Below are 27,682 nucleotides of genomic sequence, written 5' to 3'. Positions count from 1 at the left end.
GAGATGGATTCCACCACGATAAAATCACTCTTCTTTTCAGTTGATCCATTCGTCGACGAATTTTCGCACTTCTTCCAAATTATCAAAGTGTGTATCCTCTAAAGCGTGTTGCATCGACCGGAACAAATAATAATCGCATGGAGAATACGCGGGGTGCGGTAAGACTTCCCATTCTAGCTCTAATAGTGTTTCTTTCACTGATAACGCAACGTGAGGTCGAGCGTTGTCGCGAAGAAGAATCACTTTCCGTCGTTTACTCGCAATTGGTGGTCGTTTTTCGTCCAATGCTTGCTTCAACTTGTACAATTCGTGTCGATAACGATCAGCCGTGACAGTCTCATGCGGATTTAACAGCTCGTAGTACACTATCCCACCAAATACGGAGCATTACTTTTGAACCGTGAATATTGCGTCTCGGAGTGGATGTTGATGGTTCGCCTGGATCCACCCATGATTTTCTGCGTTTCGGATTATCAAAATAGATCCACTTTTCATCCCCAGTAACAATCCGAGACAAAAGACTCTTCTTTTTTTGCCTGGCGATCAACGAAATGCAAATGTTCAAATGGCACTTTCCGATAATTCATGTCGAACCCATTTCCCTTCTTTCTGAATTTTTCCCATTTCATGTAAATGTTTCGTAACTGTTGTACGATCAACATTTAATGCTCTGGCAAGTTCTGAAGTGGATTCTGTTGGATTTTCGTGCAATAATGCTTGGAAATCTGCATTTTCAAGCTTTCTTGGTTGTCCCGAGCGTTCTTTGTCCTTCACATCAGTATCAGCACTCTTAAAGCGTCTAAACCAGTATTCACACGTCTTAATTGATGGGGCAGAATCACCATAAGTTTCCACAAGAATTCTATAACCGTCAGCCGCAGTTTTCTTTTGATTAAAAAACAAAAGCAACGCATGTCGAAAATGCTAAAGAGCTTTCGGAAGTTGCATTTTTACGATGATATAAACACGACTGTTATTGCATCTATTGCTATAATGCTACTAAATGTCATGGATAATGTCAACACCGTAAGAAAGAACAGTTATCGGAAACAGCTATTGGAACAAACTGACACTACAGCCATCTGTTGCAAAACCCTCAAAACTAAATCACACTCCTAATACTTTGCGCTGAATGCCGGTGGCGTCAGTGAAATTTGCAGTCTCTTCGCGAACGGAATATTGGATTGTATTAAAAGTTGAAATTCGTCCTTCACTACCATGTAACATCAAACTAGAGACATTTCGTCTAGAAATATAATAGAAAAAATGATAAAATCAATCCTCGTTCTTCACCAGAAAGAAATGTATTGTACATATAAATGCGAATATCGAACTTGTGACTCTAAATAGCAATGAGTGAAAATAAATGACGTACTCTGTGATAAAGTGTAATGACGAACGCTTCGCAGCTTCGTGATTCGTTTCTCCTCGCACGAGACCCAGAATAGGAAGGAAGAGTGGAGGTGCGCCAGATGAATGACAAAGAATTTTTACATAACATACATATTCATTATTTATGATTCGATATGACAATATAATATTATCTGTCTCTAAACACAACGCTAACATATATACTTCTGTAAGTTGCAATTAAAATTTCAAGTCTTATCAGCGATCTAGTAATTACAAAAGTGCTGAGTAACGTGTTACCAAAAAATATCATTCTCTTCGCTTATAAACGAGGTCGAACGACGTCACGCGCCGCGCTCGCAACGAACGACCGACATTGTCTGCCCCTGCACGTTCCCGTTGATCTCCGGGACGTCGCGGACGTCGTTCCACGCAGCGTGATCTGCCTAGTCAGGTAAAAGATACGTGTTTCCGAGGATACCAGTTTCGTGTTACATTTCTCGAATTTAGAAACGCAGTGGGGAAGCTCGCGGTAAGGCACTAAGGGTGAAGCACCTCGCGATGGCAACACGATACAGCCGTTTCGCGACCGTTACGAATAAATCGGCTAAGAAGCTGCTTCCGGGAATTGTCGTGCTGACCGACGCGATTGGTCCTGGCGCTTTTGAGACACGAATTTAGCAAAAGGTGCTCGACATCAGCATAATGTACATGTAAAATATTGTACTTGCGCGATCAAGGATTGTCAAGGTCACTTGGTTTACCTCAGAGTCGGCAAACGATAAATAAGTTATTTCAACAATACATGTAAATGCAATTTTGGAACGTAATGCGGAAGCGTACAAGTAAAACTTAAGAGCTATGAAGTAAATAATCGGTTAATTGTCGTTAATTATTTCTGATGGCGAACAACGGTGTTCAACGAGCATTATTTCCGTGCTTTGTGATTAAGAAAGAGAGGCAGGTGTCAGCATCTTTTGCGTCAACGATATCTAATACTCCATTATGTTAACTCGCTTCGTCGCAATATTAATTAATATTATCAAGTAAAATTCACATCGGATTATAATAGCGCGATAAAAATTTATATCTCTCTGATTGACGCTAGTTTGACACATTTTCACGTATGGCTACGTTACGATGGAAGATCTGTATCGCTGTTAATTGATAGCTTGTATATATAAGGCACGTTACGTTGTTCCCTTTCGATTACAAATGCAATGAAAGATGAATTTGTTTCTACGTTTCGTTACGATTACGAGGAGGAAACGTACATTAAAATAGAATTTTTTATAAATATCCGCGGAAGGTAAGAAAACAAAATAGTATCTTCTATAAATCGCAAAACGATCGGAAATATAAAAGTCTACCTGGCATGTCAGAATAACAAGTAACATAAAATTTCCTACGCTGAAAGAATGAATTAAAAAAACCCATAGAGAACGTTCTATTGAAACCAAAGTTAGCATAATCTTTCATACGCTTCAATCTATTAATATAATAATAATAATAATCTATTAATCTCCGAAAAAAAAGAAAATAGCGAAACGAAGGAATGATGTTCGAGCGATTTTTAATATAATTCACTAGAAAGAAGAAAAAAATTAAAGTGATGCTTTATAGAAAATTGCATAGCAAAAACCATGTTTCTTACTCCCTTGACTCGCGTCGTAATTGCTTGTCGGTACTTGTGTCGCTCCGCACAAGCTTTCATCGGCGTGATTCGTCGCGGTTACGCAACTAAAGTTTGGTCCCATCACGTGGAATTCTAACATGCAAAATATATGAATGGTCCTTCAAATACATCGCGAGGGTTCTCGTGATGTCGTCGAACTTGAATACTCGTCAAGCGCATCCTCGAACATTAGACTTGGAAATTCACGATTCTTAAACTTGCCTTCAATACTCCATATAGATTCCAGGAGCGAAACATTCGAATTTCATCGAAAAATCGAGTGTCCCGATGATATCGAGATATAAAAAAAAAGAAGAAAAGGATCGAATTCACGTCGCACTCGAAGAATCGAAAATTTTCCGAAAACGGTAGGTAAAAAGTATCTGATTTTCTATCTAATGGAGGCGCTTGGCCGTTTCGATCAGGAGAATCGACTTCGCCGGTCGGCCTCGCGAGTAACCAGAGCCGAGTGGAGCTATCTCGAGTATTGTGCCTTTCTTTTCCTTTTTCCTTTACACCGTCCCTTCCTTCCAGCAGAACGTTCTCGTGATCGAAGCGACGGCCGCGGCGATGATTAGCGAATGGAAGCTCGATATGGAAGATGTTTAAATCTGCGCCGGCTCGACGTAATTAGCAGGTAGCATGCCGTGTCGTCCCGTACGCTGCACCATTCCGGTCATCCACCCCTCGTCGACGGCTGTGCAGTTGACAATCAGATCGCCGTCGCAGAAGCTCACCTCGTCGTGATCCTGCGCCTCGTAATCGTACATTGCTCTGTACACTCTCTGCAAAAGCACATATTTGTTGTAAGAAGCGGAAACAAGTAAAATTGCGTGCTACATATTACATGTTACACGTTTACGTTACACGTATTTTAATATTAATTTATATTTATAATCTCTCCTTCTAATTTTAATCGCATAGAGTTTGGTTTAGAGACTTATTTTCTAGCGCGTCAAATTCTTTTTATAAAATTTTATATTTACTTATTTGTTCATGATATTTACAGTAAAAACTTGTGCGTCCATATGTTAAAATTTTTATAACGTTTTTATATGTTACATTTATGTCACTTTCATAACTTAACGCTTCGTGTGTGTCTCTTAGAAATGGAATATTATTTTGAGTGCTTTTAGTTATTTTAAACACAATTATTTTAAACAATCAACATGTCTCAAAGTCAAATGTTCTATCAACATTTCTGTGCGAGTTAGTGTAACTACTCTTCCATGTAGTGTTTAATTAATTTTTATGTTATTTTTACATCACACTTAAAGTCACAATAACAAAAATAAATGTAAAGTATCGTGTTACTTACTTAACATTTCTAGTTTTGTCAATAAGTAGCACACGACGAGTGAGTTACTTAAACTTAAATTTTAGAGTGGACTTTCTGGACATGCAATATTGCGATATGCAAAAACTATTAAAACGAACATTTTATATTTAATTTTTTACTGTGTATATTTTACTTAAATAAATTATAACGTAAGAAAACAATATTACATACGATATATATACATATAATAAATGAAAAGAATATTTACCCCAACATTAGAGGGAGGTGGCGGCGGCTGATGCTGATGCTGATGCTGATGTTGATGCTGAGGCTGATGCAGCGGCTGATGCTGATGCTGATGCTGATGCTGATGCTGATGCTGATGTTGAGGCTGATGCTGAGGTTGATGCTGAGACACATGATTATTGTTCGTGGCTGGCGTTAACGATCCATAATATTCGTTCACCGGATCGATGTCAGCGACTGAGCCGATTTTTCGTGTCGGTGGGTTCGTCACTGCAATGCAACGCAATTGTACTTTCACATATGACAAATAACTGGCGAATAAATTTTTTATACATGCTGCTGTTGTAAATGCTTGATTACTGTAAGTATACGCGTTTATCCTCGATTAATAACAATCATTATTCAATCGACACGGGTCTCTTTTCTATCACGTAAATTGCTCAGCAAACTCCTTTAGAAAGCTTCAGCAACGAGTAGACGAGGAACCACAGAACGAAGAACGTTAAACAAGAGTGATTACACTTTCCATTCGCCCAACAAGGCGAACGCAGCGATGTCGTAACGATTAATTCCGGTGCAAATTGCGATCGACGATTCGTCTTTGTTGATGAATCGCGCGGGATGACGATGCAGGCATAATGATGCGAGTACGAAATGCATGAGAGAGCGTTTAAGTCCGACAAGCGGCAATAAAGCTTTAGGCGACATTACAATCCAAGACTGTAATAACTCTGGCGATACAATAGGAGCGCCTAAGCGTTGTCTGACCGTAAAGAGTAATCCAATTAAAGCTGCGATCTATCGAAACCAAGTGTGCACGGGACACGGCTATCCCACATGATCGTATGATAGCCGTAGAATGCGATCAATGCAGAAGGTCTTGCGTCACAATAGAAAATATATCGTTATAATTTATCATCCTGCTTGATCCTACCTTCGATCTTTCGCCGATCTTAATTATTGGCTAACACAGCTAATAAACGTATTATAAATTTCTTCGCGCATATATTCAATTATATATATGTTATAAATATTCAAGTATATATATTATAAAAATGTCAACAATTACACGTCACTGATTATATCAAAATTAGAATATAAATGTTACATTAATTACGTAAAATCGTTATTTCGATTAAATGAATCTTATTAAATAAACGCTGGTACGATTGAGACACTTGTGACGTAAACGGTATATCATGTTCAAGTATTAATTTAAAAATAATGATTCTATTATAATGCAATGCATTATAGTCATCCAACGGTTATGTAGTGAACAGTTGCAGCGATTGCGGTCGCGAAAGGTAAACGCACCTGGTCCCTTGTCGCTCGTGTAAATGACAGTGGTGGCAGCTTGCCTTGCGGAATAAGGACTCGGCCTCGCTTCGCTAAGGGGATCGTAATCGGCGATCCTACCTGGTGTCCTCTGCACCGGCGAGTTCGCCGTCCTTGCAGGTGGCGGATTGGCGTTTATACTTGATGCAGGGGCGATCGTGCCGTCTGTGTACTCTACGTACTCTATATCAACAATGCACAAACAAGCTCTAGCGATACGTTCAACGAGAAGCGACGCGATCTGCCCACCATGAAATGGTACGGCGAATACATCGAGGAAAGGCGTCGAAACAGATAGACATACCCCTTTATATACTTTATCAAAACTAATATAAACGCGACCTATTTAGTTAGTTAGCGTATTAAGAACTCATGTATTTGGACCATTTATTTAAATATATTATCATATTTTTCACATATTTCATAATTTTTAATAGATATGTCGGTTTTGGCGTCTTTCCTCTAATGTATATGAGTGTTACACAAAATAACGCAAAGATGTCGATTCTCCGTCCATCTTTTTTGATGAACAAGTGAATATAATGGACCATAAAAATTCATCACAATTAAAAATCAAAAGGATTACACCCACAGAAAAGATTTCTAGACTTAATGCTATTACTCTTTAATCTATCATAAAATAAGATCGCTATAGCGACAATCATATTTATTATTGAAAAGAAGCATATTTTAATCTTAAATAGAAAATTCTAAAATCTAGATTTAAATAATCTTGGTGCTATCTCATTCATTTTTTCAGAAGGATTTAGATATAAATTTCTAGCAAATTCAAAATATTCTTGATTTCAGAATATTGTCAGATCTAAAAGACATTTTATTCTATTCTTGTACGAGAATTTGTAGAATCTGCACAAAACGGCCAATATTTATGTGTTGCAATCGAAAATCGGGAAAGTGTTTCTGTTATTTACAATAAATAAGTGCAATACTCTACAAGAAATATTAAAAGATATGGAAATGTCTTATCTCGAATCTTATTTCTCAAGTAAGTATATTGTATATACTTACATTTCCATATCTTTTAATATTTCTTGCATTGTAAATAACAGAAACACTTTCCCGATTTTCGATTGCAACACATAAATAGTGGCCGTTTTATCGGAATAAAGGACGCAGAAGCGCCGAGTCGACGAGCGACTGTGAGAAAATGATGCGTCGACATGGACAAAGCCTACTATAAAGTGGCGCTAATATCAAATTATTCTACATACAAGAATATATAAGCATAAATTTGTACATGTTACTCTTGTCTCAAGACAGTAAGACGATCTTATTTAATTGGAGAGAGAAGAATAGAAATTACTGATTTAAATTAAAAATTGTTTTATTTTCATATTTTTTATACTTGTGATACGATTAAATTAGTCAAGAATATTTTTCGTCTTGTTATCAGAAATCCTTTCTGAGGGTGTACCTGCCCACATCACAGATTATCAATCCCCACACACATGTACGATTATTAAGAAAATTATTTGTATGAAGTTAGATAATTAATACACAAGTCGTGAAACATTGATGTACGTACATATAAAAATGAAAAAAAAGTTAAATTTGGATGTGAGATGTTCCCTTGCCGTTATTTTACCAGACTCGTTTTCCATTACTTCACCAGATAAAAATTGATCAAAAAATATTGTATTGTAGGAACGGAAACGCATCATCAAAGAATCCAACGCTTACCTATTTGTTCGCCGTTCTCTCCGGTCATTGTCCTCTTTTGCTCCATGATCGCCTTCTTCTCGAGCTCGCCGTGGTAAGCGACATTAGAGATGATCTTACTGTTCTGCTTGATTCTGAGGGTTTCCGGATCGTCCGCCACCTGCGTAAACTTCCCCTTCGCCTTCTCGAACTCGGCATGATACTTCACGTTACTCTGTATCTTCGTGTTCTCCGCGATACGCTTCAGCTCGGGTGTCTCCGCCATCGTGGTGGCTTTGGCTTTTGGTATGTGTCTGCAGGCGAAACAAACGTAAGAAAGTTATTCACACGTAAGATTACTTTTACACGAGATTTCTCAGCTAGAGCTGGAGCACGAAATTTGATTTACAGAATTAATTTCCGCCAACGAGAAACGTGTTCGAGGTAGCTCGGAAGTGCCGTTCCCCTCGTGTTTACGTACGTATTTCAAAAGGTTTTTCAGCCTTGCATTTTTCTCTCCTCGGCGAGGATATTTCTCACATTATTTTACATAAATTCCCCCGGGCGACCTCCCGCACAAAGGGGATACGACAGTTCTGCTGAGCAAATGCAAGTTCCAAGTGACAAGAACGACAAGCGGTCAACGACGTCACTCTTATCGTGAACATCCTTTGTGCAGTACTGTGTCGATTATAACAGGCGTGGAGAAGACAGTGTAACGCGAACTTGTATTTCTCGACTTAAAATCGAGAGTGAGTTGGAAGAAAAAAAATCCGAGTTTCCTAGAGTCGTGTGTTTGACAGCCAGTCAGCGCGTGATAACGATATTTGCATTCGTCGATATTTGCTATCATCGTTGCTCCGCAATGCAATTCTCCTTCGTTATCTACAACTGCGTACACTAGAAACTATCGTGTCTATTTCAAATCAGGAAATCACATGCGCGGAACTAAATGCGAACGATGGAACTAATTTATGAGTTTCATAAGAGTTTCTTGATACAGTCATTCAGCGTTATAATATATAAGCTAATACTCCATTAACTACAACAGTGATAACATTCACGTGTACGTGTAATATCATCACGATAACAAGATTATTATATAGTTTCATAATTTTCGTTATAAATAAATTATAAATTATAAATAGCGATTGCTCGACTGATTTTATCACTCCGAAGTATTGAAGATTAGTTGAAAAGTTCGATTCGATGTTTGCGTAAAATTTTAATTTATTGCATTCAGTAGAACCAATTATTCATCAACCAAGTAATCACCATCGTTGCCTATAATTAAACATTATCGCGTATGATATAAACATTATCATTAATATTGCTGTATTCGTAAATCGATTTGAGAAATTGGAAATCAAACCGAAATCTTCGATTGACTCGATACTTAAGGAATACTATCTGTATCTGTATCTGCAGCGCAATTACTTTAGCTTCTTAATTAGGTGGGTAAAAGGTGATGCGTGCCGCTGCGCGATTAACATACCCCGACGAATGAGACGTGCATAAACAAGCTATTTTAAGCCGGCGCGAACGCGCACAATGAATAATCCGAGCGGGTAATTCGCGCAAGTATTGGGTTGGCCAAAAAGTAATTGCGTTTTTTTCCAATAGATGGACATACATGTCTTGAAATGTAACTAACTTCATTCTAAACCGCAAATTCATTATGTAGGTTAACAACTCACAGTTCAAGCTTGTTTTACAAAAAGAAAGTACACGATTTCGTTAACAATTGTTTCTTTGCCGTCGATTTCAAAATGGAAAATCAAAAAGAACATTTTCCTCATATTTTGTTTTATTACTTCCGAAAAGGGAAAAACGCTGTGCAAGCTCATAAAAAGTTATGTCATGTATATGGCGAAGATGCTTTAAAACTGCGGCAGTGTCAAAATTGGTTTACTAAATTTCGATCTGCAGATTTTAATGTGAAAGATGCACCACGCTCAGGAAGACCAATCGAAATTGATGATGACAAAATAAAGACACTGATCGATTCGAATCGGCGTTTAACGACACGAGAGATTGCTGAGAATCTTAACATATCGAAATCGAGTGTTGAAAACCATTCAAAACGACTTGGATACATTAGTAAGCTCGATATTTGGGTACCACATGAGCTCAAAGAAATTCATCTCACTAAGCGTATTGACATCTGCGATTCTCTTTGAAACGTGAGGAAAATGATCGATTTTTGAAACGTATGATAACAGGCGACGAAAAATCGATCGTCTACAACAACGTCAAACGAAAAAGATCGTGGAGCAAGCGTGATGAACCTGCTGAAAGCACTTGAAAAGCAGATATTCACCAAAGAAAGATTATGCTGTCAGTCTGGTGGGACTTTAAAGGTATTGTGTATTTTGAGCTGCTTGCAAGGAATCAAATCATTAATTCAGACGTATACTGTCGTCAACTGGATAAATTAAACGATGCCATCAAACAGAAACGTCGAGAATTGGTGAATCGCAAAGGTGTTGTGTTTCACCATGATAACGCTAGACCACGTACAAGTTTGGTCACTCGTGAAAAATTGTTGCAGCTTGGATGGGATGTGTTACCATGATGTTACCACATCCACCATATTCGCCAGACCTGGCACCATCAGATTACCATTTGTTTCGTTCTTTGCAAAACGCCTCGAATGGTAAAACCTTTACTGCTGATGAGGATATCAAATCGTTGGTGGAATTGTTTTTTGCTGAAAAAGATAAGAACTTTTTTGAGCGCGGAATCATGAAGTTGCCTGAAAAATGGCAAAAGATAATCAAACAAAATGGACAATATATTGTTTAATAAAGTTTTTGTTTCCCATGAAAAATTCGCCTTTTATTTATATAAAAAAAACGCAATTACTTTTTGGCCAACCCAATAAAACGCTGCTGTTCGCCGGCGCGGGCGCGCGCCGCTAACGGAATTAGAATGGGGAAATTATTAATCGACCGGGATAACCGGGCGAGCCGAGTGAAATTCGATAGAAACGTTCTGGTCGGCAACCCGAGCGATTTAATCACGGCACGGCCGGCTATCCCGTGCCGGCTTATCTAGATAGAAATCGCGCAATCATATGCACGCGCTTGCAGTAAATGACACGCGTGAGAATGCATTTCGGTGGCACGCGTGAATACGTCCGGCTGGTAGTATCGCGTGTCGCGATCCGCGTTAAAAATCTTGTTATGGCGCAATCAAGGAAGTACTTTGCATTGTATTAATAGATATTCTCGTTCAACGAGCCTGTTGCCGCTTTCTATCGTGCTCCACGTGTGCCAGCAAGTGCATTTTACAATTCCGCGGGGAATTAAATAAAACACACGCACGCACGTTCCAACATTATAGTGCTGTTAGAATTAATATAGAGATTATGCTGTTGGAATTATGTATATCCAAATTATTAAACAGTTTATAGCGCTGTTTAATAATTTGGATCGTTAAAGTGGATCGCTGCGCCGATTAATCTGTCCTCTTAGCGCGCGGTGGCAATTTTTTCTACGATGCTAATCGGTCATATCCTGGAAAGTAAATCGTACAAATTGGCTTGAACGCACGCAGCATGCGAGGAGAGCGTAAGGCAAGCAACGATCGGGTCCCGCGCACACACGCAGCACGGTAATCGAGATTTGTGTCACGACTTCGTTTCCCATATACGGTGCCTGCGCGTTGTCTCACCCCGGTAATTGTGCCACGCGATTACGTAATACGCCGGTGCACCGTGTACGAATAATAGGCGTGCACTCTGACTCTCTTTGTCAGCGGACGGATCGCGGGATATAGTCATTGTTGCACACCCGACGAGGAAAGATTAGTCCGTCGAATGGAGTTGTGCGATCCGAGCGTGTGTTCGTCGAATTCACCGAAGGGAAAGAGCGGAACCGCTAAAAATAACGTTGACAATGCTCGCGAACGAGGAAACGCAACGTATTCCGCGTTTTCCCATGTGATTGCTGCGGCGTTGCGTGTTTCTAATTGTTTTACGGGAGATGCACGTCACGAGAGAGACGAGATATGGCAGAAAATAATGTAACAGAGATAACATGAGATAAGAGATGAAAATCATGTACCAATCGCGCATTGAATCTTCCATCCTGCAAACATGATGTAAAGGAGTTGCGATGTCAGATTACAGCTTGGGATAAAAAAAAACGTGATGCTCAAGTAACGCGCGTCTGAGCGTAAAACATTCTTACGTCAACGCCTGATGAGAAAGATTTTCCTGAGAATTACATGTGAAACATGCGTAGTCACATTGTCGTCGAAATCGCGAGATCTTGTTGCCAACAAGAACATCGAGAAGAAAATTAATCGAGATAAAAATTAATTAATTTTCACTTTGTTGCTGTGGAATTGCATTAATGATTCTCGACGAAAAATTCCACGGTCGATCAGTTCATACTTAATTTTTCCCGGAAACTGATCCAGGACTATATATATGTATATCGACCGCGATGTAACGTGCAATGAAGTGATTCATCGACTCATTTAACTACATGGGCACATACGCACATACGACGATGACTAATCTCTTAATAGATGCTTGTCTGCCTACTATGATATACACCCATAATAATATCTCCTTTATTGAAATTTACTTATGCCTTCAAGTGCAGAAAATGCACTTTAGCGAAGGAGAGGTGGGAGCATGACACCATTCGAATAAAATAATATAAAACATCTCACATCCGTGCCATAAATCTGAAACAAGTACCGAGCCTTTTGCGAAATCGCAGAACAATCGAGATATCTTATGCAAACTGTTTTATCTAGGTAATAGAAAATTTCGAGTTTGTTTATGGACGTGACTGGTCTCAACGTAACTCACGAGTAAATTTACTCCGATTATTGTTCATCGACATCGACAAGAATTTTTCGCGCACATGTCGGAGCAATAATATTAATTCCTCGCGATAAGACAAGTTTCATTATTCAACAACGTTTCTCTATTTATATTACTCTGTTACGTCGTATAACGTGATTTATTAAATACCACTACATGAATGCATCAATTCATCAAAACTAGATAACATCTATCGCACCTGTTTATCACGTCACTAAAACGGCAATAAGACACTAGGTACGACAGATTACCGGCAAGAATCATAACGCTTGATGAGTGAATAATTGTACACGCTAGCCATTTACACAGACAGCACGTGATAACGATCTACTGATCTCTGGCGAGAAAGTTATGTGTTAAAAAGGCATTCATGACTCGTGCAAAGCTATTTACATAAGATTTACATAAGATTCCCGACGAGTCGAATTTTCCTGGCGTTTACTTGCAAGCTTGCCATAACGTAACATTTAGCTTTTCATCACGCGAACGGGAGTGAGATAAATGAGCAGCATAATGTTAGGGGGCTCAAAACCGCAGTGCGCATTTCTCGTGAGGCCGATTACGTACAACATTGCAACCGATGCGCACGATGTTCGTAAAGCACCGCGTAATGATTCGCCACGGGAGAAATTTCTCGGGGCGGGTCTATTGGATTCCGTTACCGCGGTTGAGTCTCGGATGGCTTCGGGAATCGTGGCGCTCGTCCATCGTGACGACAAAGCGAAGCCGTACCTCTGTCCGCATTCTAGAAATTCTCACGAAGGCCGAGAAACGAGGGAGAATAAAAATCACTGGGAAAGCACAAAACACAGTTACGAAAAAAAATGATTTTTCTGATCTCGTCTGGTTGCTCACATCACTGTAATATTATCGCATAAAAATATTGCAAACGTGTTCTATGAAGATTCTTTTAGAGGTGTGCAATCCGAATGTGATGTGAATGATTTAAGTTTATGGCCTGTTTGTCTCTTTGTAACTTTGATATTAAATATTTTGGAAATTAAACTTTCAATACAAATGCAATTTATACACGCACGCGCGCGAAAGAAGTTGAAATAAAGCATTATACAACACTCTGTAATCATAATCAATATAAATCCAGGAGAAAGAAAGAGAGAGAGAGATGGAGAAATGAATTAAGCTAAAATTAGAATTGACGACGCCGATGAAACTGGGCACCCGTTATTCGCAATTTACGCTCGTGCCCGTTCGATTAAATATCACGTAAATCGTAATTAGTAATTACACTCTATGATTTAATTAATTGTAGAAAATTATACGCTCCTTCGCAGGTGGGCATACTAATTTTCAGCGTTTGAGCTAGCCAGCCGTCTGCTTGGAAATGTTAGCTTTTCATGGGAGACATTATTTTCTCAACGGCAAATTGCCTCACGAAAGTTCAGCATACTTTCCAGAACTTTATTCTCCGCGTAAAACAATGAAACTGTTTACTGAGAAATTATCCTGAAATACGTACAAAGAAGAGGAGGAGAACAGTTACTCGCTTGCCATAAATATTTGCTTTCGGAAGTATTAAGTGTATGCAAAAGTTTTAATCATTTTTTTGTAAGTTTTCGCTTTTAAGATGCATAATATATGCAATATAATTCAGTCCAAATATTTATTATCCCCGTTTTCTGCAATTTTCTGCCATGTCTCGGGTAAATTCCGAATTTCTTTGCGAAAAAAGATTTTCGTATCTCAGCCACATCTCGAAAGTACTATCCAATTAAAAAGTACTGCATCGATTGGAATAAGTGGTAATCCGGCGCCAAGTTGGGTGGATACGCATGCGAAGAAACTTTCTAGCCCAAGTCTAAAATGATTTGCTGAATACGAAAAGTAAAGCAACTTTTTATTGCTCATCGCATTCTCTATTGTTTTTCAAAGTTATATTTATCGTTAAATCATGACATAGGACCTTTTACAAACTCTTGAAACACGTAAAAAAGCGAAAATGTATTGGGTATTATTAATTAAAAAAAAGACTAAAAAACGTTTGCATATATCTAATCGCTCTCATGAGAAATCATTGAAATATCGATGTGCCCGATATTTTCTACATCTTTCAGCAACGAGAAAGCTACCCGTATGTCAAATTTAAAATCCAAAGACGACTCTCCCTCCGATAAAATATAATAGTAATCTCGTAGAAGCAACTTGTGCAGAGTACCATGCGCTCGCTTTCGATACTGCGTTGGAAACTAGCATGCATCGTTCGCTTGTTCCGACTTGCTTTGTGCAATACGCATAAATTGTGTTACGCAGCAGGAGAGATAAATACCGGATACGCAAAACGCCAGTGATTTTAATCACGATAGATTTTTAGCACGAACGGTCGTGATCCGTGAAGTACGTACGTTGCACCGTATCAAGGCAGAGAAAAACAGAAAAGTAAAGAGAGAGACAGAGAGAGAGAGAGAGAGTGGAGGGAGAGAAATAGCATGCTTTATTTTATAATACAAATCCGTATCTGCATGAATATGGACCGATAAAATTTCATGTGCCCGCACTTCTCGGGCGATGGTGGGGCCCAGAAGTGGGTGCATTGTAGGACAAGGTCGGTTCACCGTAGCCACGCAGACAGGCCACGCTAGGCTGGGCACCCCTTTACGACTAGCTGTTAAATTGTTCGGAGCTAAAAGCGCGGCATGACAGAGACAGAGAAAAAGAAAAAGAAGGAGAAAGAGAGGGAGAGAGGGGCGGCGGCGTTTCCTGTTCCATCTGCATGTCGTCGGGACGAACGGTTACCAAACGCAATTTGGCGTTGATGCATTTGTGCATCACGTTGCTTTTCCATTTCGAATTACTTTTTTAGTTTGGCCAAGTTTTTATATTCCAGTGTCATTTTAAAAGTCACTTTCATCAAAATGCAAAACTGATAAGTAATGTGTAATCATAATTTTCTTCTTCGAAGGAACGTAATCGTTCGTGGTATCAAATATGCAACAAAGCAGCGATAATTACATTTCCTTTTCGTAATAATCGAGGGTACTTAAATATCGTACGATGTCACGCGGACCCGAATTAAGCTGACGAAGACGATGAGATCCGCGAGAAGCAATTTTTATCGCAAATTGCCAAGTTAGCAAAATTACATACCGTCGACACAAAATCGCACAACAGTCATGCAAATGCTTTTGCATCTAAGTCATGGTAAATCTCAAAAATTATTATAAATTTACTTCTACATAAATCCATAGCACGTTTTTATAATTGTTTCACTAAAATTGCATCATAAATATTTTAACCAAATTTATGTAGAGGAAAGTCCCCAATTATGAGATACCATATCGATTTTGCCGAATGTAAGGAAATCTATAGGCAGAATTGTAAAATGTAATACGTTATCTTGAAGAGAATTTAATAAGCTTTAGGTTGGTGAAATGAAAAATCTAATTTAAATATTATTTTTTCTGAAAATTAAAAAAATTTGAAAAAAGAGCTTTACGCAGGATCCAGAAAGTGTGCTCCTAATATAAGATACCTCGAGAAATCGGTGTTAAAAGTGCAAAATACATCAGTATTGCAATTAAAAAACTTTATTAGATAGTTTTATAAAAATACTGCTACCACAGCCTCCGCCAAATCTTCACGATTCCACTGTCAACGCTTCCTCGTATCTCTAACCTCCATAGTCAGATTCTATAAAAATTAAATACACAAAACTGCGTAATATAAATTCGTATTAACTTTTCTTTAACCTTAAGTAGTATTTTCTTTCTTTTTATTACACTACATAATCCTCATATTCGAGCAATAATGATCTCATATTAAGAGTACCCTGAATGTCTCATTATACAAGCCACACGCCTAGCGGTTCCGCGATCATGAAATCTAACATCTACAATTAAGCAATTCAACAAATTGCGTATTTTCCTGTTACTACGATTCTACTCTATCATTGCATACTGAATTTATTGCCAACCATTTCTTTATTATATAATAAACAAGGTTTAAAGACTTACCTCAAGTTCCTTTGACATGTTCACAATTTCACAAACCTTTTCTTGCAAAGGCTAAACGCAATAACGAACAATGAATTTTTCACTAAATACATTTTACACCAAGAGTAATAAGTTCATGGTGGAACTAACAGATGGTGCTCACTAGTTTAGCAGAAACCCCATTATCTCATATTAGGAGCATATCTCATAATAGGGGATTCTCCTCTAAATACAAAAAAATGTTTTCAATGTTTAAACGCAAGCGAGATGACGGTCTCTAAATAGCTAAAAAAATAACCGTTGAGAAAAATGAGTCAGCCGCGCGTTGAACCGATGACGATCACAGATGATATCACTCGCACAATTTTGTTAAAATTTGGCAGGAAGGTATGTCGACATGTAAAGATAGCACGCGACTAAACAAAAATGAGGAAAGTCTAAAAGAGTGCGATTGGTAGAATCTTCAAAAAATCGCGCTCTTTATCTCATACAACTGTTTTAATAAATTCCAATATTTTATTATAAATAGTTTATTAAATTCCAATATTTTATTATTATTATATAAATACATAATTTATTATTTATTTATTTTTAATGAGCTATTGATTGAAGCAATTCTGTCTGTTCGTAAACTTGTAACTTTGGTGTCAGATATCTTGAAAATTAAGCTTTCAATACAAATTCAACTTACAAATACACACACGCATGCATACACAGCTTGAAATAAAATATTTAAAAAAGTACTTTCCACATTCGCGTCCAACTGAGCAAATCGGTCTCGAAAACTGGAGTCACACGACGAGGGAGCGCAAATGTTGAAGCAAGAAAAAGCGAACTGGAAAAAGCATAAACTCACACGTGTTCCCGTTTGCTCTCCGGTAGAGCGCTTAAATTCGACGTGTACGCACAATAATGTGCGTGTGTACGTACGTATCAAGAGATCAGAGAACTCGAAACATGTGTTCATTTAATCGTAACGTTATATCCGTAAAGAACCACTTTACTTAACTCGCGATATTCCCTTTTCGGGTCGATAATCTCGGATAGGCGAGCGAGAGCTGTGGCAACGGCGCTTTGAGTTGGCGTCAAACGGTGCTTGGCTGCACTCGTAACAGACCGCTTCGAGTCGAGACAAAACGTGGAAGAGAAATTGTGAGATACGTAAGAATTAACGGGATTACCATCGTAAAATGCTCCAGAGAGAATATTGTTAAACTATATTACCGTAAAAATAATTACACCTGCTAAAATAATTCTCCGAAACATCGTGTTTCAATAATTGTAATAAATAAAATAAATACGAAGCGTGATGTGAGAAATTATAAAAGATTTTATAGGCGAAGATGTACTTTTAAATGTTCCATATTTTATAAAATAACAAATTTTATTGAAATAAAAAAACGGATTGTGTAAAATGTCATCTTAAGCCGAGCAATGTTTCATTATTATTCAATCCGTAGAATATTGCAAATAATGGCTAAATTGCGTGTACAAACGGCTAAAATGATGAGATAATCGAGACTGATGCATACAGCAGCAAGATAATGAGCAAGAGAGATAAAATGATAGCGTAAGGGAAACATAAGAGGGATAACCAACCCAGACTGAATGAATATCACGACTCACACGTGTTCCGCTTTGCTTATTCAGTGTTCGTCTGATTCAACACGCATCGCTGACACATACCCCGTCACTATCGCGGAATACGAAATTCCTGCGATGAGACATTTAATCGCATCCGCGTCGTCGACTCCGCACGCTTTGTGTGCCCATTTCCTCCTTGATTAATTTCCAGAGAAACGAATATCTCGGACAGATAATAAACGCCGCCACATTGGATAACTACTAACTTTCTAACTAAGCAATAAAATATGAAATCCGTGCACGCGGGTTGCTTGAAAGAAGATACAAAGGTATTAAATTATCCGGAAGAACTCGCGTTCTTTTCAATTACAACGTATACTTTTAACGTATCCTACATCCTACAGGGATCAAATATTTTTCCGCACTTGCGGATTGCGTTTTCCTTTCGAATGTGCCGAGCGGCGCGCTTTCTCGCCGGGAAAGGATCGAGGCGTCCCGAGCGAATTATTCGTCGTTACGCAGCACATTATCGCGCGGTGCGAGCGCGCAGAGGAGAGGTTCGTACGTAAGAGGAGAGAAATGCAGATTCGAATCGCGACTCGGAGATTTCGTCATCGCGATGCACAACGGAATACCGTACGAGTCACGGACGTGTCTCTCGGTGCAACGTGGCATACCGATACGAAGAAACGAAGACGGACAGCGACAAGCCGCAGGACGTCTGATCGTCCACGGTAAATCGAATTGCGAGGATTCCGATCAAGAGAACTGGGTGATCCGTTACTGCGAACATTTTTCCCGTTTCCTCTATTTTTTTTCTTTTTCTTCTTTTTTTTGTAATTTTCTTTGAAAGCGTCCGAGCACCTAAATTCCGGCTTGGAAAGTTTCCTACTTTTAAAACGCAATGAGAAATTACTCCATCAACGGTACCATATTCAACTACATATTTTACTGCTATTAAAAGAACAGTAATAAAAAAAATACGGAATGTCAGGAGATCATCACAGGAAAGCGTTAGAAAACTCAACGCGCTTCCCCCTCGGCTCTCCATTGCAGAGAAAAAGAAGAGAGCAATTAATTTCCGTCGGGGGACACGAAATTAACCGCAACTCCGAGTTAATTTCGTTCTGCCGCCCGACGGTCCTAATTACTTCCAAATCGTGTCGACGAGTGATTCATGTTCGACACGACATCGTGACGCGTGTATTCTGATCCTAATTAAGATAAACGTAATGATGAGCATTATCTTTATAGTTTTCCCATCAAGCCCGTTTCAGTCTCGTCGGAAGAGTCAACAGTCCTCGGCGCGTTCCTCGCAACCTCGGAGGGAGGAAACGCGACAATCGTTGCATTATCCCGAGACCGCAGGACTCGCTTTGCTCGCTCGCTTTCGCTGCGTCGACACGCCTGGCATGCGTTTAACCATCAGAGAATCGCAATCTCGAGCGAGCGAGCGAACGCTCGCTCGCTATTCCGCTTTCACACTCTTCTCGCGTGCACGAGTCTCCTCTCCGCGCCCGTTGTTTACCGGATATTAAACGTCGCGTTATTACTTCTCGCGTGCACGTGGATGCGTCCGAACTCGGTTATTAGCATCACTAGAATCAATGTCGCGCTTTCCTTCTCCCGCGAGTGTCAGGCGCACGTCCTGGCCAACGTCCAGCTGCACTCTTGTGCATCATGTGCCATTAAATAATGCTACGCAATAATGAAAAATGTCCCAATAGGATGCTGTAATTTATATTAGGAGTGTGATTTAGTTTTGAGGGTTTTGCAACAGATGGCTGTAGTGTCAGTTTGTTCCAATAGCTGTTTCCGATAACTGTTCTTTCTTACAGTGTTCACATTATCCATCACATTTAGTAGCATTATAGCAATAGATGCAATCACAGTCGTGTTTATATCATCGTAAAAATCCGAAAGAGCATTTTCGACATGCGTTGCTTTTGTTTTTTAATCAAAAGAAAACTGCGGCTGACGGTTATAGAATTCTTGTGGAAACTTATGGTGATTCTGCCCCATCAATTAAGACGTGTGAATACTGGTTTAGACGCTTTAAGAGTGCTGATACTGATGTGAAGGACAAAGAACGCTCGGGACAACCAAGAAAGCTTGAAAATGCAGATTTGCAAGCATTATTGCACGAAAATCCAACAGAATCCACTTCAGAACTTGCCAGAGCATTAAATGTTGATCGTACAACAGTTACGAAACATTTACATGAAATGGGAAAAATTCAGAAAGAAGGGAAATGGGTTCGACATGAATTATCGGAAAGTGCCATTTGAACATTTGCATTTCGTTGATCGCCAGGCAAAAAAAGAAGAGTCTTTTGTCTCGGATTGTTACTGGGGATGAAAAGTGGATCTATTTTGATAATCCGAAACGCAGAAAATCATGGGTGGATCCAGGCGAACCATCAACATCCACTCCGAGACGCAATATTCACGGTTCAAAAGTAATGCTCCGTATTTGGTGGGATAGTGTACTACGAGCTGTTAAATCCGCATGAGACTGTCACGGCTGATCGTTATCGACACCAATTGTACAAGTTGAAGCAAGCATTGGACCAAAAACGACCACCAATTGCGAGTAAACGACGGAAAGTGATTCTTCTTCGTGACGACGCTCGACCTCACGTTGCGTTATCAGTGAAAGAAACACTATTAGAGCTTGAATGGAAGTCTTACCGCACCCCGCGTATTCTCCGGACATTGCTCCATGCGATTATTATTTGTTCCGGTCGATGCAAGACGCTTTAGAGGATACACACTTTCATAATTTGGAAGAAGTGCGAAAATTCGTCGACGAATGGATCAACTGAAAAGAAGAGTGATTTTATCGTGGTGGAATCCATCTCTTGCCAGAAAGATGGGAAAAAGTTATAGAAAACGAAGGAAAATATTTTGATTAAGGTATTCATTCATTATCATATTTAAATACATGCGTTTTTGAGCAAACAAAACCCTCAAAACTAAATCACACCCCTAATAGTATAGTATCCTGATGAGGCGCCAACTATACAGAAGTCAACTTTATTTTTTTCAGAACACTATGAAGGCTCTGCTATGAAATGTAACAAAACCCGCGAGAACATAAATGTCCTTTCAAGTCACTGTCAGGTCTGAGATCATCCGTATACCACGATGCAACAATGGCGCGCGAAAAAAAACGAACTCGTTTACGTTACAGTTTTTGTCAGATAATAAGTATCGTCATGGAGGTGTCAAGTCACCGCGACTAATTTGGTTACGTAAAGGAGTTTATTATACGACGAAAAAAAAACAAAGAGAAAAAGAATAAACACGGCCGAACAGCTCGGTTCGCAACGCCGACAGCGATTCTCGTGGATCAACTTTCTGCAATAAAGTGGAACGCGGATTTCGACAGAGGGAGAGAGAGAGAAAGAAAGAGAGAGAGAGAGACAGAGAAAAAGAGAGGAAAAAAAGACAGAAACGACAGCCACCACGTAATACAGGGATATGTAACATTTTACTTACGCCTCGCAGTACGGCTGTTTGTTGAAACCCTTGTACGTTCGCATGTTCAGGGTCATACCGCAGCCCTGACACTTGAAGCATTGCTTGTGCCATATCTGTAACAAGGAAACGTTGCTATTAACATTCCACGTCGATTTGTCAGTCCCAACATTTGCGAAACGGACAGCGAAACGATCGGAAAGAACAAAGCATGCGACGCAGTTATACTTGAATTTTCAATAAGGCTGCATGTGGCGCGAGTCATAATTAGGACTGTTACTTTTTCGAAGCTTCGAAGTTATCGAACTTCGATAAAAATTAACAGGCCTAGTCAAATTGAAATCGAAAGCCTGCCATTTCTATAAATTTTATTTATAAATTTATAAATTTAATTTCTTTAAATTTTTATAAATTTTCATTACAGCAAAGTTTTCATTGTAACTTCCGCAAGAGTAACTTTGGCACTGATGTTTTACTACACAGCAAATAAACATCAATGAGTAATGATTGACGTTATTCGCAACGATAGTAGCACTATCTCGCATTTTTATCCTTAATTAATCTGTTGTCAATGCGTTAATATGTGATAACGATATCGACGTGAGTAATGCGTATGGTAGCAATCTGGTAATTATCACCGTTTTGCAGGTCGTAATCTGCTAATGAGATATTCCTCGGTGTTTAAACGTCGAAATTAAGTGCAACTTTCGTGCTCTATTAAGAAGTGAAATCATCATAATGCCGTTGAATCAGAAGCTTAGGTGTTAAGAAATGATGATCGAGCATGTTGAAAGTTCTCGCCTATTGTTAATCAGCGCACAGTACGCCAAGAGGAACGCTTGACCAAATTGTTCGCCAACCGTGATTGATTTTCAAATTGACATTGACGATTGCATAACGGTCATCAATAAATTATCGATAACTGTGTAAAAACATGATAAGGCATGTATGTAAAATTATTTCTCAGCTGAAATAAAATAACTGAGAATAAAATAACTGAAATAAAATAATTGAAAATAAAGAAATAGAGAAAAGCAAACGGAAATTATTTCGCTGCACACAAAGCAGAGACGACAAATTTTCTGTCTCACATGCAGAGAAAGCATAATCTTGGTAACCTTTGTCCGATTAAGAGCCACTGATGATCCCATAAATCACTATTAACGATCACACTTATATTTTGCGTCGAGAAATAATCACGTGCTAACAATAATGTACTTTGAGCCGATTCGCCGAGTTATGGCTTGATAAGGATAAGAAATACGATAGTTTAATAGCCGAGATAAAATTCTCCAGAAGGTTAATGGGATTAAAAATGCAATTATTAAAAATTTTCCTCCTTTCTTCCCTCGAGGACCAAGGACGAAAAGGCCGACCGAGCTAACATTTAGTTAGATCTCGAAATGCCTTGCCACGTTATGCTCAATCGTGCTCATGTCGTTGATAAATAGCGTATGTGGCATTTGCAAGAACCAAATATGTCTGCCGCAATCTCTAGCAGCCGCGAATAATCAACCGTAATCCTCCTGGCAACTAGCAAAAGATTGCATTAAGATGTTTCAAATGAGAAATAATGATGTACAAGCCATCATTAATAGCAGGCTTATAACAAAAATACCGGCATAATTCTAACTCTGAAGGAAGAAAAAATTGCAGACACCACTCGTTCATGCTTTTGCTCCTTGTTTCTTCTGTACGTCAGAGAATAAACATGTATAAAATTAAATTTAAAAATGGCCTAAATGGAAAATCATTTATCACCATAATTATACTTCACCTTTTAATTCCTTTTTAATTTCTTATCGTTATTTATGATTCGCGCTGCCGTACAACGTTCGCAACATCGCTTCGCAGTGTCTTTTGTCACAATGTCATGTAATTTAATATACCCACGTTCTTTTCACCGTGCTAAAATTAAATATAAAAAGCTATTGTTATAATGAGATAAAATTAAAGCTATTATTGTAAACACAGCGATTTTCCACGGTGATAAACCGTGGACGGAGCACACGTACAGCTTTACTTGCCGCATCAACGGCTATATATTAAGCTAATCTGGACAATCGAAGGCCATCGTAGTCGTATCGAGGTCCTCGGCAAGGCCGCTCTCAGGAATCGGCAAAGGTTATAGATCGTGAGAGAACGCAATCGTAATAATCCCAAGACATAGGATGATTCATGCTACTGTGAAATGAGTCTACTTTGCAACTACCATCTCGTTACTTTCCAAGTTGGAGAACGCGCAGGAAATTAACAAGCCTCCGAAAGCAAATGGAATGTCTTCCTGCGATAAGCAAGTACAACAACGGTATTGATTAGTGTTTAATGTGATAAAAATACGCGTGTCACGTACAATTAAAAAGAAATACGCTACTATTAGGGGTGTGATTTAGTTTTGAGGGTTTTGTTTGCTCAAAAACGCATGTATTTAAATATGATAATGAATGAATACCTTAATCAAAATATTTTCCTTCGTTTTCTATAACTTTTTCCCATCTTTCTGGCAACAGATGGATTTCACCACGATAAAATCACTCTTCTTTTCATCCATTCGTCGACGAATTTTCGCACTTCTTCGAAATTATCAAAGTGTGTATCCTCTAAAGCGTGTTGCATCGACCGGAACAAATAATAATCGCATGGAGAATACGCGGGGTGCGGTAAGACTTCCCATTCAAGCTCTAATAGTGTTTCTTTCACTGATAACGCAACGTGAGGTCGAGCGTTGTCACGAAGAAGAATCACTTTCCGTCGTTTACTCGCAATTGGTGGTCGTTTTTGGTCCAATGCTTGCTTCAACTTGTACAATTGGTGTCGATAACGATCAGCCGTGACAGTCTCATGCGGATTTAACAGCTCGTAGTACACTATCCTACCAAATACGGAGCATTACTTTTGAACCGTGAATATTGCGTCTCGGAGTGGATGTTGATGGTTCGCCTGGATCCACCCATGATTTTCTGCGTTTCGGATTATCAAAATAGATCCACTTTTCATCCCCAGTAACAATCCGAGACAAAAGACTCTTCTTTTTTTGCCTGGCGATCAACGAAATGCAAATGTTCAAATGGCACTTTCCGATAATTCATGTCGAACCCATTTCCCTTCTTTCTGAATTTTTCCCATTTCATGTAAATGTTTCGTAACTGTTGTACGATCAACATTTAATGCTCTGGCAAGTTCTGAAGTGGATTCTGTTGGATTTTCGTGCAATAATGCTTGGAAATCTGCATTTTCAAGCTTTCTTGGTTGTCCCGAGCGTTCTTTGTCCTTCACATCAGTATCAGCACTCTTAAAGCGTCTAAACCAGTATTCACACGTCTTAATTGATGGGGCAGAATCACCATAAGTTTCCACAAGAATTCTATAACCGTCAGCCGCAGTTTTCTTTTGATTAAAAAACAAAAGCAACGCATGTCGAAAATGCTCTTTCGGATTTTTACGATGATACAAACACGACTGTTATTGCATCTATTGCTATAATGCTACTAAATGTGATGGATAATGTGAACACTGTAAGAAAGAACAGTTATCGGAAACAGCTATTGGAACAAACTGACACTACAGCCATCTGTTGCAAAACCCTCAAAACTAAATCACACTCCTAATACTTTGCATTCTACAATTGCATTACCAGTTCGCAGTTCTCTCATGGGACTTCCCTTGTTGCAAAATACCGTCGCAGACAGGAAGCTGCCAGGCACACCGCAACGTGTGCTTTAACGATCCTTTCGAAAGCGGTTTATGCCGGAAAACAATCGCGCGGACAAATTAACGGAGCGGACTCGTAAAGCGGTTTTGCAAATCTGCAGCGGAGCTGACTTTACACCGGGAACAGAAATACGTTTATTCTCCATTCACGCGAGAAAAATAATCGTAAATGAGAGAACAGATATCTTTTCTCATTAAACACAGAATTTCATTACTCCTATTAAGATATTTTTATTTAATTTTAAGATATTTTAATTAACTTGATAATTATCCGGCCATCAATTGCAACATTCGCTTTATTCAAAGAAAAAGAATGAATCATGAATCCAGGCAAGAGATCAACTTTGGTCAAGTGCATCGCGAGATCGCGAGGCCGAGGCACAAAGAGTTTTCACCGAACAGTGAAACGGTCGTCGTTAAATCGGTAAAATATCGGCGAGCAGCTGCGTCGAATAAAACGGCGCCTGTGAAATTTCTTTTTCGAAGCGCGGCACGTTTCGATTTCTAGACGGCGCAGGTCGTCGATGTCAATTCGCGAGACGACGCCAGAATGCAGCCGGTGACGAGTGCAATGATATAATAATTTATTCGTATCGTGCGACCATTGCTCATCACATTGCTCGAACGACACTTGTTCTCTTGATCGGCAGGATATGCAGCTGCGAGAAACGTCGCTTTAGATTATTCGAGAGCTGGAAAACGACCTCGCCGCGTTGGTGCTTGATTCGCGGCAATTAATTACGTGACGGCCGTCCGGGGAAAAAACGTGCACGCAGAAATTAATTGTGTGAAGTAAACAACGCGATGATAAATCTCTCAGAGATAAGATAAGAGATCTGCATAAGGGAAGTAACATCGTAATGCGGCATTCTTGACCGAATACTTTCACCGATTTTGGTGTGTTTTTCGCCCGTACAAGGCTCTTGTTTCGTAAGTTATCTTATTTATACGTGTCGTATATATATATACGGTGTCCTGGATTAAGAAGAGAACGGTCGGCATACGGTAAAATACGGGCCGTGCATTTTAAAAGTGCGCTTGACGGAACTTTGAGGTAGACACCTTAATTATGCGCTTAGGTGAGGCACGAGTTATCAATAGAAAATGTTATCATTTCTTAAAAAGGGTAAATCATGTATCAACGACGTGAAAAATACATTTTCGCTTAAAAATCGCGGAAGAATGGCGTTATATCGACGTTGTTGAAAGTGAAAGTTTATGCAGTGAATTGTCGAGTAAGTGGCAGTCAGTGGAATAATGACAACCAAGTAACTGATCTTGAGTAACCACTCTAACAAGTTAAACATCAAACAATGTAAAGCAAAGATACGAATATAAATTATTCACTAAGTGGCGACAATTGCGATAAATGCAACGTAAACAGAAAGATAAGTATCTTGTTTCAACAAGTACAAAATTCATGATCAATTATTCAATGAAAGAGAGACACGTCTTGTAGTATTTTTTATATTCAAATTCAAATTTAAAAACACGAATCGAAGCCTGCGTTCGATCTATCATGATAAATAAAGAAAAATCACTGTGTATGAAGAAAATCAAAAGTCAGGCATCTGTCACGTTGCGCAATCCCTAACGCAAAGATATCAAGCGACATATCAAATCGCATTAGACACGACCTCGTGTGTATTTGTATCTTATCTCTTTATCTGATTAGAATTCGCAACACCGTAAAATTATCGCACTAACGAAATCAGACCAGTGTTGAAACGTCTCATGTTCGTCGCTTATTAGTACACCCACAGAAAAGATTTCTGGACTTAATGCTATTACTCTTTAATCTATCATAAAATAACATCGCTATAGCGACAATCATATTTATTATTGAAAAGAAGCATATTTTAATCTTCAATAGAAAATTCGAAAATCTACATTTAAATAATCTTGGTGCTATCACATTAATTTTCTCAGAAGGATTTAGATACAAATTTCTAGCAAGTTCAAAATATTCTTGATTTCAGAATATTGTCAGATCTAAAAGACATCTTATTCTATTCTTCTAAGAGAATTTGTAGAATCTGCACAAAACGGCCAATATTTATGTGTTGCAATCGGGAAAGTGTTTCTGTGTTTCTGTTATTTACAATGAATAAGTGCAATACTCTACAAGAAATATTAAAAGATATGGAAATGTCTTATCTCGAATCTTATTTCTCAAGTAAGTATATTGTATATACTTACATTTCCATATCTTTTAATATCTCTTGTAGAGTATTGCACTTATTCATTGTAAATAACAGAAACACTTTCCCGATTTTCGATTGCAACACATAAATAGTGGCCGTTTTATCGGAATAAAGGACGCAGAAGCGCCGAGTCGACGAGCGACTGTGAGAAAATGATGCGTCGACATCGACAAAGCCTACTATAAAGTGGCGCTAATATCAAATTATTCTACATACGAGAATATATAAGCATAATTTTGTACATGTTACTCTTGTCTCAAGACAGTAAGACAATCTTATTTAATTCGAGAGAGAAAAATAGAAATTACTGATTTAAATTAAAAATTATTTTATTTTCATATTTTTTATACTTGTAATACGATTAAATTAGTCA

General features: G+C 38.8%; 1 protein-coding gene, 1 long non-coding RNA gene and 1 pseudogene across 3 annotated transcripts in view; 1 reads left to right on the top strand and 2 right to left on the bottom strand.

Annotated features, from left to right (window-relative positions):
- Window positions 1-1,487: 1,487 nt before the first annotated feature.
- Window positions 1,488-27,682, bottom strand: part of LOC105278579 (LIM and SH3 domain protein Lasp) — a 36,266-nt gene continuing 10,071 nt past the window's right edge. The window contains exons 2-6 of one of the 2 annotated variants that reach the window (XM_011337777.3): window positions 21,416-21,510; window positions 7,587-7,858; window positions 5,865-6,068; window positions 4,573-4,820; window positions 1,488-3,810 (exon numbers count right to left, since the gene is read on the bottom strand). In XM_011337777.3, coding sequence (XP_011336079.1) covers window positions 3,631-3,810; window positions 4,573-4,820; window positions 5,865-6,068; window positions 7,587-7,858; window positions 21,416-21,510 — 999 coding nt within the window. In that variant the 3' untranslated portion in view covers window positions 1,488-3,630. The remainder of the gene's footprint in view (window positions 3,811-4,572; window positions 4,821-5,864; window positions 6,069-7,586; window positions 7,859-21,415; window positions 21,511-27,682) is intronic. The other variant, XM_011337778.3, reaches the window with a different exon arrangement.
- Window positions 10,399-15,664, top strand: LOC113562714 (annotated as a pseudogene).
- Window positions 23,190-23,796, bottom strand: LOC109610919. Its single transcript, XR_002193229.2, has 2 exons — window positions 23,410-23,796; window positions 23,190-23,302 (listed from the first exon to the last, which is right to left on the bottom strand). It is a non-coding gene; the product is annotated as an uncharacterized LOC109610919 (long non-coding RNA).

This window comes from Ooceraea biroi, chromosome 10 (assembly GCF_003672135.1).
Source record: "Ooceraea biroi isolate clonal line C1 chromosome 10, Obir_v5.4, whole genome shotgun sequence".
NCBI lineage: Eukaryota > Metazoa > Arthropoda > Insecta > Hymenoptera > Formicidae > Ooceraea > Ooceraea biroi.
This window is presented reverse-complemented; position numbering and strand designations above follow the sequence as displayed.